The 12036-nt window shown below is 41.5% G+C and overlaps 1 protein-coding gene across 4 annotated transcripts in view; it reads right to left on the reverse strand.

The window, feature by feature from the left end:
- The window catches only part of UNK (unk zinc finger), a 50967-nt gene that overhangs the window by 17113 nt on the left and 21818 nt on the right, over positions 1–12036 (reverse strand). For all 4 annotated transcript variants that reach the window (XM_083147974.1, XM_083147972.1, XM_083147975.1 and 1 more), the window contains exons 2-7: positions 11257–11466; positions 4285–4461; positions 3768–3898; positions 1938–2073; positions 707–824; positions 540–624 (exon numbers count right to left, since the gene is read on the reverse strand). In XM_083147974.1, the coding sequence (XP_083004100.1) occupies positions 540–624; positions 707–824; positions 1938–2073; positions 3768–3898; positions 4285–4461; positions 11257–11466 (857 nt within the window). The remainder of the gene's footprint in view (positions 1–539; positions 625–706; positions 825–1937; positions 2074–3767; positions 3899–4284; positions 4462–11256; positions 11467–12036) is intronic.

Raw genomic sequence — 12036 nt, forward strand, 5'->3', positions numbered from 1 at the left:
GCCAGAACTATTTAGGTAAGAATCAGGCAGCTGGTATTTTGGCTGTAATGGAGTGGCCAGCGCGGTCACCAGATAGCAACCCCATTGAGCTGTTGTGGAAGCAGCTTGACTGTATTATACACAAGAAGTGCCCATCAAGCCAATCTAACTTGTGGGAGGTGGTTCAGGAAGCGTGGAGTGAAATTTCTTCAGATTACCTCAACAAATTAACAGCTAGAATGCCAAATGTATGCAATGCTGTAATTGCTGCAAAAGGCGCATTCTATGACGGAAGCAAAGTTTGAAGGACAAAATTATTATTTCAAATAAAAATCATTATTTCTAACCTTGCCAATGTCTTGACTATATGTTCCATTCATTTTGCAACTCATTTATTAAATAAAAGTAAATTTTCATGTAAAACAAGGAATTGTCTGGGTGACCCCAAACTTTTGAACGGTTGTGTACATTACCGTACAATATAATCGTTCTGGTTTTTCATTCTAATTTAGTTTAAGGCACAAGTTACGTATAGTGACTGTTGAAGGAAAGCAACCTACGCTCAACATGTGCGAAGGCGCAAAAGGGTCCACGTGGACAGCTTCCAGACTGCTGCATATCATTGCATTTTGTAGACTTGTAGATCTGAAAAAGAGGGTATGAAAATGAACACAATATTGCTGCACTATGACCACAGAAAATGAGTGGAACAAGTAAAGACTTTTACCTCTGGATGGAACTGCTGCTCTGTTCTTGTGTGACAGTACTGACAGGAGTCCCCGCTCTCACACTTACTGGGGTCGCCCCACTCATCTCCATGTTTAACACTTGGACATGGGGAAGACCTATTGTTAAAGACATGTTAAAAAATGTGTATACCCTATGTAATAAATCATTTTAGAAAGTAATTGTTTAGTGCTCAAACTTTAACTGTCCTAACAAAGTTCCACTTTAGGAGTTTAGAACTTTGTTGGTAAAAGAAGTTGCACATAAAATCGGCATGCTGTAATTTTGTTTCAACATAAAGTCAAAAGCTCTTAATCTTAATAAATAAGAATTAAGAGACAATTAACTTAGATTTTTAAAACCCTTATAAAATGATCATTAGACCAGGACAGACAGAATCGAGGCAACACTGCCTTAATGAAAACAGCTGCCTGCTCAGGTATTCTGTCCCCCAACCTAGTCCCAGGCCTCCCATCTATTCGCAGAGTCAAACATCAGCTGGATAAGTGCCCTTATTCTGTTTCCATCGGTCCGTGTGATAAGCCTCTGCGCATACGCATGTTGTTAAATGCGTATGTGCAGGGCTACTGTGCGGGTACCTTTGCCAACCTGCACAGTCGTTGTGGCGCTCGCACAGGGGAAGGGGCGGGATGGAGCCAGGCACAGGCAATGTTGCATAAGAATGCCCAGCATTTCATGGGCGTCCCCATGCAAACGCTCGGCATTGCCATGCAGCATGCCGGGCGGCTGACATCACAGGACGTTAGCTACCTGCCCTGTCTTCAACCTAGAGCCCGATAGTATAAGTCATATTTAGTATAGTATAACTTATATTTCAGAGCCCAGGAGAAATCATTCAAATGATTTTTTCCTGCTGCGGGACATGCAAGGGGATGCATTTTCACAACACATCCCCTTGCAGATACGGCGGCGGGGGCAACCTGGGACTCGGTAAGCTGCGATCTTCACAGCGTACCTAGTCAACCAGAATGAGGCCCTATGACCGGAGGCTGTTCTTAAGGAGAATAGGGACTGACATTTTTCATTTATTTAATATAAAAATTGTATTAGATATATATTTTAAATAGGTTTTCTTCACCTAATTTAATAATTAAAAAACCTGACACTTTCTGACAGCTCTTTGGAAAAAATATTAGCTGTTAGTGGTTAATACAAAACTCCCAGGAAAATGTTTGGACATGTTTTATATACTTTCATTTTGGCAGTCATACCTGTATTTGTTTTGGCGTGGGCTCCTCCTTCGGTCCTTGCTGTTGTGGTAATAAGGACATGCATATCCCTGACGGCAGAGTCGAGGGGGCTTTTTGCACTGCTCTGTCTTGTAGTGTCCAAGGACATACGTGGTGTCTGTATATGTGAGACATGAATAAAAGGTTGAGTACAACATTGTCACTTACACATTTGCTAACTGTAACTAAGTCTAGGGAAACTGCCAAGTTTAAAGAGTTGTTCCTTTAAATACTTTTCACTTATGACCTACTAATATCAAATTGCTTCTAATTCAGCATGCTGATGGAGATGCGGTCTAGTCCTATTCTTTGGCCATTAGAAGTTAGTAACGATTGAGATACTTGGAAAATATTTTTTTAAACCAAATATGTTGTGGGGATGCAGAAAGACATAATCACTGACGTCATAGACATCATAAAGAGTGATGTGCTGGGATCCATCAGCTATGTATGACTAAATATTATTTTCTTTCTGTAAATGCTGTGATTGACTTGTACTAATAGATGAAATATGCAGGCACGGGCATATTCCATATGAGACATAGTTTAAATGTTGTATTTTATATCCAATTGTAAAAGCAGTATTGCTGTACAGTATGCTTAACATGAGATAGTTTCAGGGCTGGTGACTTGAATTCTGTAGGTCACATTGCAAGAAGGTCTTATGTGGGCATCCACTAGCTTTGGAAACTTCCACTGGCATTTTATATCCATTTCATTTGTCTTCAGAGTCTGTGGGGGAAATTTACGAAGATGGGAGTTCTATTTCACATGTGAAGTGGAATATACATCTTAGTAAATTCCCCCCTGTAGCATGGACACGTCTATGTCTGACTTCATGTTTACTTGTAAAATAACAGCCACAGATTAAAGATTATCCACATACACTTCCATGAAAAAATATGTTTTTTCCATTAAAAAATGCACGTGTCAGAGTATCATCATGTAAAACCACACACGCATACACTAAGCTAAAGATATTGCCTACTCTAAAGCCAGGTACACTGTAGACTATATTGTAAACTAATTTGCAGATAACGACATGTTTTTATGAGAAATGGTTAAAACCGTTCAGTGTGTCATTCATTGTTAGCGGTGTACGCTCCTGCGGGTCGGTAATGATGCCATGATCCTGAATGCATCATTTCATTTGTAATCATATATGTAAGAGAAAACCTAACATACAATATTCAGTACACGTTACCTTATTGTCCAGTCCCCCTATTTCACTACTGTGAGGATCCTTCTTGGTGACCTTTTGCTGAGTGGGTAACAAAAGGGGATTACCAAACCTGCCCAGGCATCCCCCCAGGAAATCACACACATCCTTACTGTATGCACTTAATGCAATTACTAATGGACATGGAAGGTGGAGACTGCACATCATGGCTCTCTAACACAACGCACTGGTTTTATTGGTTAAAGATATTTGCATAGAGCAGTGGTTCTCAAACTCCCCAGGACCCCATACACAGGTCACATTTTTCAGGTCACCCGGCAGGAGCACTGTGTATCACCAACTGTAACGTTTTAAAAATCCACAGGTGACCTAGAAAACTAAAACTGTTTGGGGTCCTTATGCCCGAGTTTGAGAACCTGTGGCATAGAGATTGCAATATGCTGGGAGTTCTGCATTTCTTTTGCATGTTGCACTTTGTGTATAATGCTAATATATTGTAATTGCTAAAATTACTTGCGTATGCGATTCCAAAATTAAATAATAATATACTTTCAGCAGACAGTTCCATTGTAATTACCTCTACTTACAAATTTGAATTATTTTTTTCTTGCACATTTTGCCCCATGTCTCACCTTGCCAGCGTGGTTCCTCTCCCAAAATTTTTTCTATCATAGCGTGGCTTGCAGCCACTGCAGTTTGCCCTTCCAGGGTACCATCCAGGGTTGGCTGTCCATTCTGCAGGGCCTCCATAGCCTGAAGCTCTCTGCACAAGAAAGTACAAAAAAAAACAATATAAAAATATAGATAAGCAAAGCTGTTCCCATCTGCAGATGCATACATTGCTAAATCAGCATAATATGCAAATAATTTACTACAAGTAATCATCATCAATGTATGTGTACATAATCGCTGATTTGTATTAGTGAAAAAGATACACCTTGTAACAAACAAATATATATATATATATATATATATATATATATATATATATATATCTATATCTGAACTTAGCCAATGTTAGGTCGTTCTGCCTCCCTGTTATAAGTATACACCTGTCATTAGAATACATTTAACTCTGCATTCTCGTATCTGCAGTGCTAATTTATGGACAAGAAAATTAAAGGGATGGAATAGGTGTTTATTTCCTACCTAATATCATACACTGGAGTGCGTAGATCATGGGGCCCGTGGGCAAAGGCACAATGCTGCCCATTCTTGGTGCAATGACCCTTAGAGTCTGTCTCATGAATGCAGATGCCTGTTTTGTAATAGCGCAGGTGGTATCTTCTTTCTGTGTCACCTGTTGTTCTATGTAGGAAAGGACATCTTGGGAAAAAAAGGAAAATAATTTGGAATCAGAGGTAAACCAAAAGGGTCTAGAAAACATATTCAACAGTTTGTATTTGTAAAAACTTTGGTCAGCACGGATGGTGTAATGGTTAGCATTACTGCTCACTGCACTGAGGTCATGGGTTGATTCCCACCATGACCCTAACTGTGCAGAGTTTTGGGGTTATTCTAGTTCACTCGCAAAGGCACAATCACTCTCAAATGGACAAAACCATGTGCACTGCAGGTGGGGCTGGTGTAACCTGTGCAGAGAGAGTTAGATGTGGGTGTTTTATTGTTTCTGTGCAGGGTAAATACTGTCTGCTTTATTTTTACAGTGCAATATGGATATCAGTTTGAAGTACACCCCCACCCAAAGCTAACTCTCTCTGCACATGTTACATCAGCCCCACCTGCAGTGCACATGGTTTTGTCCATTAGAGAGTGATTGTGCCTTTGCGAGGGAACCAGAATAACCCCTTTCTATATTCTCCCTGTGCTTGGGTGGGTTTACTCCGGGTACTCCGGTTTCCCCCCACAATCCAAAAATATACAATATACTGGTAGGTTAATTGGCTCCCAACAAAATGAACCCTAGAATGAATATGTAGGCGTGTATATGTAGTAGGGAATATAGCGTGTTAGCTCTCTGTAAAGCGCTGCGAAATATGTGTGCGCTATATAAGAAACGGTTAATAAATAAATATAAAGGAAACCACCACCAAATATTTAACAACTGCTGTCCTGACATTTTAAATCATGATCATAACCTTCAAAAAACTGAAATGATCAAAATCTGTGCATCTGTCCATTTTTCTTAAGTAGAACAATTACAATGACAGAAAGTACTGTTGAAAAGAAATAAATAGGATTTTGATAATTTACCATTGAATCCTTTTGTCTAAAGCAGGATAGGAGACATGCACCATGGGTTGGCAGGCTGGGTTAGAGTGTGGCACTTAAACTATTGTTTTTAATTGTAATTTAATTGAAAGCAACTTCCCCTGCAACCCCATTCCAGTACTTCCTTAAAAGAGGAGTAGCAGTAACCAATTGAAACAATGTAACAAAACAGTAGGGAACATCATCAATAACCAAAACCTTGAACAACTGAGCATGAGATAGGGAATGCAGTTTCCTACAGCCTGCTTTAGCGAAAAGGATTCAGTGACCAAAAATCCTATTTTCTCTTTCTGTAACTCTCTTACTGTAAACAGTTACCCATAGCGGAGGGAATGTTCAGGATGCTTGACCAGAGTACTGTGCACCCAAAGTGGGCATCACCGAAGGCAAAAACAAGTTAATGTGAGGACAGAGGCCCCAGGTAACTGCATGACAGACCTGTTTCACCAAAGCCGTCACACTGCTCAGGAGGTCGCCACTGGCACTGCCCTATTGGTATTCACAGACACTCGATCCAGTCGCAGTGCTTTAGTTTAGGCTCAAAAAAATGACCATGCGGATCCAATACACAGTGGACTGCTTTGTAGCTGGCTAGCCGTGCGTTGTATAGAAGAAGCAGAGAATCTGTGCGGCGGATAGATGACTTGTCCAGCTAAATCCTTAGAGCTGAAAATGCATCTAGCATCACTCAATCATCCATACTTGGGAAGTGGTTAAAGGAATAAAAAAAAAAAAATAATAATAATAATTAAAAAAATTAAAAAAAATCGGAAAAACTAAATTTTCTGGTTTCAGTGAAAAGCCAACACAACTTTTGGCTAGAATGTAGGAACTGTATGGATATCCGCCCTGTGGTCATGGATGATGAGAAAAGGCGGCTTGCAAGAAAAAGCCCTAACTCAGAAATGTGCGGAGCTGATGCACCAGTCATAAGGAAAACCAGCTTCTAAGTAATAATATTCTGAGCCGCTGAATTGAAAGACTTAATGTATGAGAGCTGATAAAACACAATTTAGTTTCCATGGAGCTTACGAAGGATAAAACAGTAGTTGAATACGCACTACGGGACAGATTCAGACCTGTTCACTATACCAGAGCGATTATCAAACGACCGATAGCCGTCCTTGCAAACAAAGCCAGTGATGGATAGCCATCTCTAGCCGTTAGCAAGGTGATTGACAGTCAGGGGGCGTTTGATGACCACACCACACCATTTTCTGGGAGTGTCACCTAAAAGCACAGGTGGGCCCGGCTGTTGGGAGGGTACTTGTTTAGTTTCACGGCGGCCTATATGTCAGATGAGATATCGGCCGATCCAATGCGATCTGATTTTTTACCTGTTCATAACCCCACTATCCACTACGCATGGAGTTGATTTTATACAGTGTGGTCGAGCGCAGTAATCCGCGTCTGCTCGCCATGCTTCGGGCTCGGTGGCTCACTCGCCACACTATATAAAATCAACTCCATGCGTAGTGGATAGTGGGGTTATGAACAGGTAAAAAAAATCGCATCGGATCGGCCAATATATCGGCCACCGTGAACAAGTACCATTGGGAGAAAGGGCTGCTGAAGTCAGCAGCAGCCTCTATCTCCCCACGGTGATCACGGCACGGAGCAAGTCTAGACTTACATGGCAGCTGCGAACAGGGGGAAAACCATTCGATGGTGAGTGACTGAGAATGGTTTTCACATGTGCATGGCTGTGAACATATTCACAAAGCCGTGTACAGGGGTGGGGGGTGTAGGGGTTTGGGGTGCTGTGGCAAATGGAAGACATTTTCAGCCCAGTGGTCAGGTCTGAAATGGGCCCTATACCCTGTAAACAAAAATGTTTTGACTTCTGGAATAAGGGCCTTTGGAAGAATACTTACAGGGAGCAAAATCTGTACTTTCAAAAAACAAAGATTTAAATCCGTAACCAACCTCCCTGAAGGCCAGAAACAGAGAGAGACGAAACTTGGATAGTTGTTGAAAAGGACTCAACTTTGTGGTAGCAGACTCAAGGTTGCTAATGTACCCTATTGATATGATGCCCCACACCCATGCGACCAAAGACAATTCCACCCAATGGTCTTTTAACCCGGCAACTACCTTCCGACTGGTGTACTGAGTGGAGAGGTAACTAGTCAGGTGCTAGGCTTCTTTATGAGCTAGACATCTGTAGCTGACACTCTGGAAGCCACCAGAGCACTGCCTTGCACGATCTCACATACATACTCAGCTGCAACGTGAAGCTGTTCTGCTAATTCCAGAAGGGAATTTCTTGAAGCATCGTGGTGAAGTCCTTCTATGAGTTTGTCAGTCCAAGTTTCCATTGATCGAACCACCCAAGCCAAAACAAATAAAGGCTGGATAACAACCCCAGAAAAGGATGGAGAACCCTTTTAAAGAACATCAGTGGGAGTTTCAGGCAGACCTACCAACAGGCTGCCATTTAAGTGAGCTCTCCTGCTACCTCCATTTATTGGCGCCTGCTGTCGTCCCTGTGCCAGGAGCAAAACCCCTGCTTTGATTCCAGAGGTGCATGGGATAGTGGTGGGTAAGAGGAAGCTACCCCCCGCTTCCCACCGACTTGTAGTGTTGGAATCCAAGTTTGGCAGCACTGCAGATCCCTTGTATGACCCGACTGCCAGTGTAAGTTAATAATCAGTGCATGCACATAACAGCTCCCTGCACTGCCCAATTGCAGTAACTCTTTTGTTTACCAATCTATTTCAGTTTTATTCATTTTCTTGAAACTGCTCTGGATCCTTGTACTTTGTGAAGTTTCTGCTGACAGTGGACAAATGTTTATTTTATTTTTTCTGATAAACTCGTTCACTAATTTTCCTTCCCTGAAGTTATTTATCGGTTAACAGCTCCCCTGCCGGTCAAGAACATAACTAGCCTGATTTACTCATGTCACTGTACAGTTGTACACATCACGTATTCATGGAGAAGTTTGTGGCAAGTCCACAGCGGAGTGGCAAGGGGCACCTACGCTCCGAAGTCCTGCTTCGTCACCATCTGGAGGGGATGCCCTGGAGGATGTCGTAAACTCCTCCAAATTCATGGCTGCATCTATCGCCAAAGCACAAGAAATATCTGACCTCCTCTCCCCACTGTTGGACAAAAAAATGGCAGGTTTGAAGGAAACCATAGACTCAGCAGTGGAACAGCTTAAGGCCCATGGGACACATTTTGAGGAAGCGGGACAACGTGTATTTGATTTAGAGGATGACCTAACTGCGGCCAAAGCTTTGATTGACTCCCACAAATCATCTCTCTCGGCCATGCATGACAAACTTGAGGATCTCGAAAACCGTAATCGTCTGAATAATCTCTGCAAGACTGGCTTACCCAAGACTGCTCACCAGAGAGATCTTATGGACTTTGTGTCTAACTGGCTGCCACAAGCGATGAACTGCATGCCAACTTCCGGCTCAATGCTTATTGAACGGGCCCACTGTATAGGCCCAGACCGTCAAACAGACCAAAGTAGACCTCGACCAGTGATATTCAGGTTCCTTAACTACAAAGACAAGGTTTGTGTCATGGAATCTTACCGTCAAACCCAGGAGCTTACATATCAAGGAGACCCTTCCATTCCAAGACTTTTCTTTCCAAGTGGCTAAAAGACGTTGTGAGTTCTCACCAGTGTGCAGTTCGTTTCACACTTCTTTACCCCCACCAAACTTAGAGTTAAACATTTTTTTCATATACGTATTTCCATTCATTTTCTTTAAAGTTTACAGCACTTAGGAGTTATTACTGTATTGCAGGACTTCTGTAAAAAATTATTATTATTTTTAATTGGGTTAGGATCTAATCCGCGTCCATTGACTTGGCTATGTCCGTCATAGTCTCCACGAGGCCATGGTAATTATAGCGCATGCAATGAAGACTAATACATATGCAAGGTAAAAAAAAAATGCACAATTCATGAGAACAGCAAAGGCAATGATAGCGAAAATTGCCAGGCTCACAGCTGCTGAAGAGAGGAGCTTAAATATCCTCAAACACAGTAGAACTCTTGCAAGAGCCAAAAACCTACACACCTGCACACAGAATCACAAGTTCCACCTGTGGATCTTTTAAAATGTGTCAGTGAATAATGAGTGCACCTGCAGGGTGCCCTCCAAAACGTGAATTGTTGGGGGGTCCTGAGGTTGAGAACCACTAGGCTATAGTATGTAATACGGGGAGCCTGGACACTATAAAAATTTCAAAAGTCTTAGGTTTCTCCACCTCTTTTGGTTTCATATCTGGTGATTTAAATCTTGTGATCATGGCATAAGCCATATGCGAGGTGATTCTGGTTGGTTTGCAAAAGCAAACTTCTTCTTTAAATGGACAAAATATTTTGCACTGCAGGTGGGGCTGATGTAACATTTGCAGAGAGAGTTACATTTGGGTGAGTTATTTTGTTTCTGTGCAGGGTAAATGCTGGCTGCTTTATTCTTAAAGTTTGAACACACCCCACCCAAATGTAACTCTCTCTGCACATGTTACATCAACCCCACCTGCAGTGAAGAGCTTTTGTCCATTAAAGTAGGAGTTTGCTTTAGCAAACCAACCAGAATCACCCCTTGGTCTGTAAACCCTGAGTAAATATGGCCTCAATAGCCATGTGGTTAAAGGCAGTGGTGGTATGCGCTGGGGACCAAAGGGACCCTAATTTAAGGAATCAGGCTTCAGAGGGTGTCTGCCATGATGAGAGCGTGTGTATACCAATACTGGCTCACTCCATTGCTACCAGAATCAACAGAATCAACAGAATGCCTTCACAGTTTACCTTTTTTGAGGACCTACAGAAGCATGGTCACAAAAGGCAACATAGAGACCAGGTGAAAGCTGTTATGGTGTAGTGCTTTGCATTATTGCCTCACAGCACGGAGATGTGTGTTCTCCTTTTGTTTGCATAGGTTTCCTATTTCTACTCCAGTTTCCTCCCAAAGACTGTACAGTTATTTTTCTTTTGATAACATTAGCCCTAGTGTTTATATGTGTGAGTGTACATACATGTGTAGGGAGAAGAGTCTGTATGCTTTATTTCAAACTCATTTCTATCTGAAAAAAAGTGGACACATCTTCAGAAATGAACATGTAAGAACAGGTCCTCGAAGTCCATGGATACCGTAAACTCCTCACATACACATTGACAAATGTACACAAGGACTCCTCCTGAGCTGGTCTACCTTCAAAAGGATGTTGTAGAGTTTTGGATGCAGAATATGTGGAAGGAAAACATCCACTTTCTGGACCAGAAAAAAACAATTCTTCAGTTCCAAAGTAACTGAAGTAACTGCTCATGCACAGAGAAGTGACTGAATAGCTTTCCTTAGGGCAAATAATTTTGCTTTGATCATGGAAAGACCTATTATGAAAAACTAGCTTTGTGACTTCAGAGTTGAATTGTTTCCTTGAATGACAAAAACTCTCACCCATGATCCTGTGGTGGAATCAAACTAGAGGAAAAGCAGATGGTCTCCAACCAAGCTCACCCTGCCGATAGCTTGCCAGAACACTTAGAAGCTGGTCTACTAGTTGCTTAATAGTGGTCAGGTGGCCAGCAGGATCTCTTATTAAATACTGCTGGGCACATCAGGTGGAGTACTGGTGATGGGCAGACTACACTGTAAGTAGATATGGTTTCATTTCTCTGGCCAGCTAATCTGTTATTGGGATAAGAACATCAAGTTGTAGGCAGTAGGTTGTGCACATAAACCTCTGCTAAGGTAATATGCACACATTCATATTTAACAAAATATGCTTTTTTTAATATCTATAAATAATTTTGACATTATATTAAGACACACACACATATATATATATATATATATATATATATATATACACATACATACATTTACATATATACACAATAGTAAATAAGAAGCTACTTACTCATCTCCCTCAGGGCAGAGGCCTGATGTTTCATCATACTTTGTGCAGTAGATATCTGGGCTGTAGTTAAATGTCCCATCTCTACGCCTTACTGATCTCCGCCTCCGCTGGTTAACAAAGTGCCAATGAAAACAGGTGTAGGGCCTATGCTGAGTACACTTGTGCTGCACAAATAGTGGACACTGTTCAGTCCGGAACTCTTTCAGGTACCTAGGGAAACATTGAATATAAGCAATGACGGTTATAGAACTTGAATACCATGCATAACTTTTCAAAGTCTTACACTACCTACTAAGGGTAGGAAAGATGGTTTGGTACTTGTGTATTATCACGGCGCCCATCGCGTCGCATACCACTAATTAAGGTATGCAATGGTCCCGATTTAAGCCTTTCCCCGGGATGAGTGTACAATTTTAATATTGCGTCGCATCGCATGCCATTATGGCATGCGATGCGATGCAATTTCCATATTAAATGCCCACACAGACCAGATTTTTAATTGTATCCCCACCCTGATGGGTAATGAAAATGTTAAATACCTCCCCATTGTTTTTTTTTTTTTTTTAGTAAAAAAAAAAAAAAAAAAACCATCGGCCGTCCGTCCACATTCGGAGCCATCCGACTCAATCAGAATAAGGGCCTTAATTCTGAATGACCTTGTGCCAACATATACTGTAGACTCCCCTATTCTTCCTCTTGGCACTGACTGATTTTCCAAAATATGGATGGAAATATTTGCAACAATGCTCAAGATCAGACACTTGTAGTTGATTAATAGGT

The sequence above is a fragment of the Crinia signifera genome, chromosome 6 (genome assembly GCF_055691185.1).
Source record: "Crinia signifera chromosome 6, ASM5569118v1, whole genome shotgun sequence".
NCBI classification, from domain to species: Eukaryota; Metazoa; Chordata; class Amphibia; order Anura; family Myobatrachidae; genus Crinia; species Crinia signifera.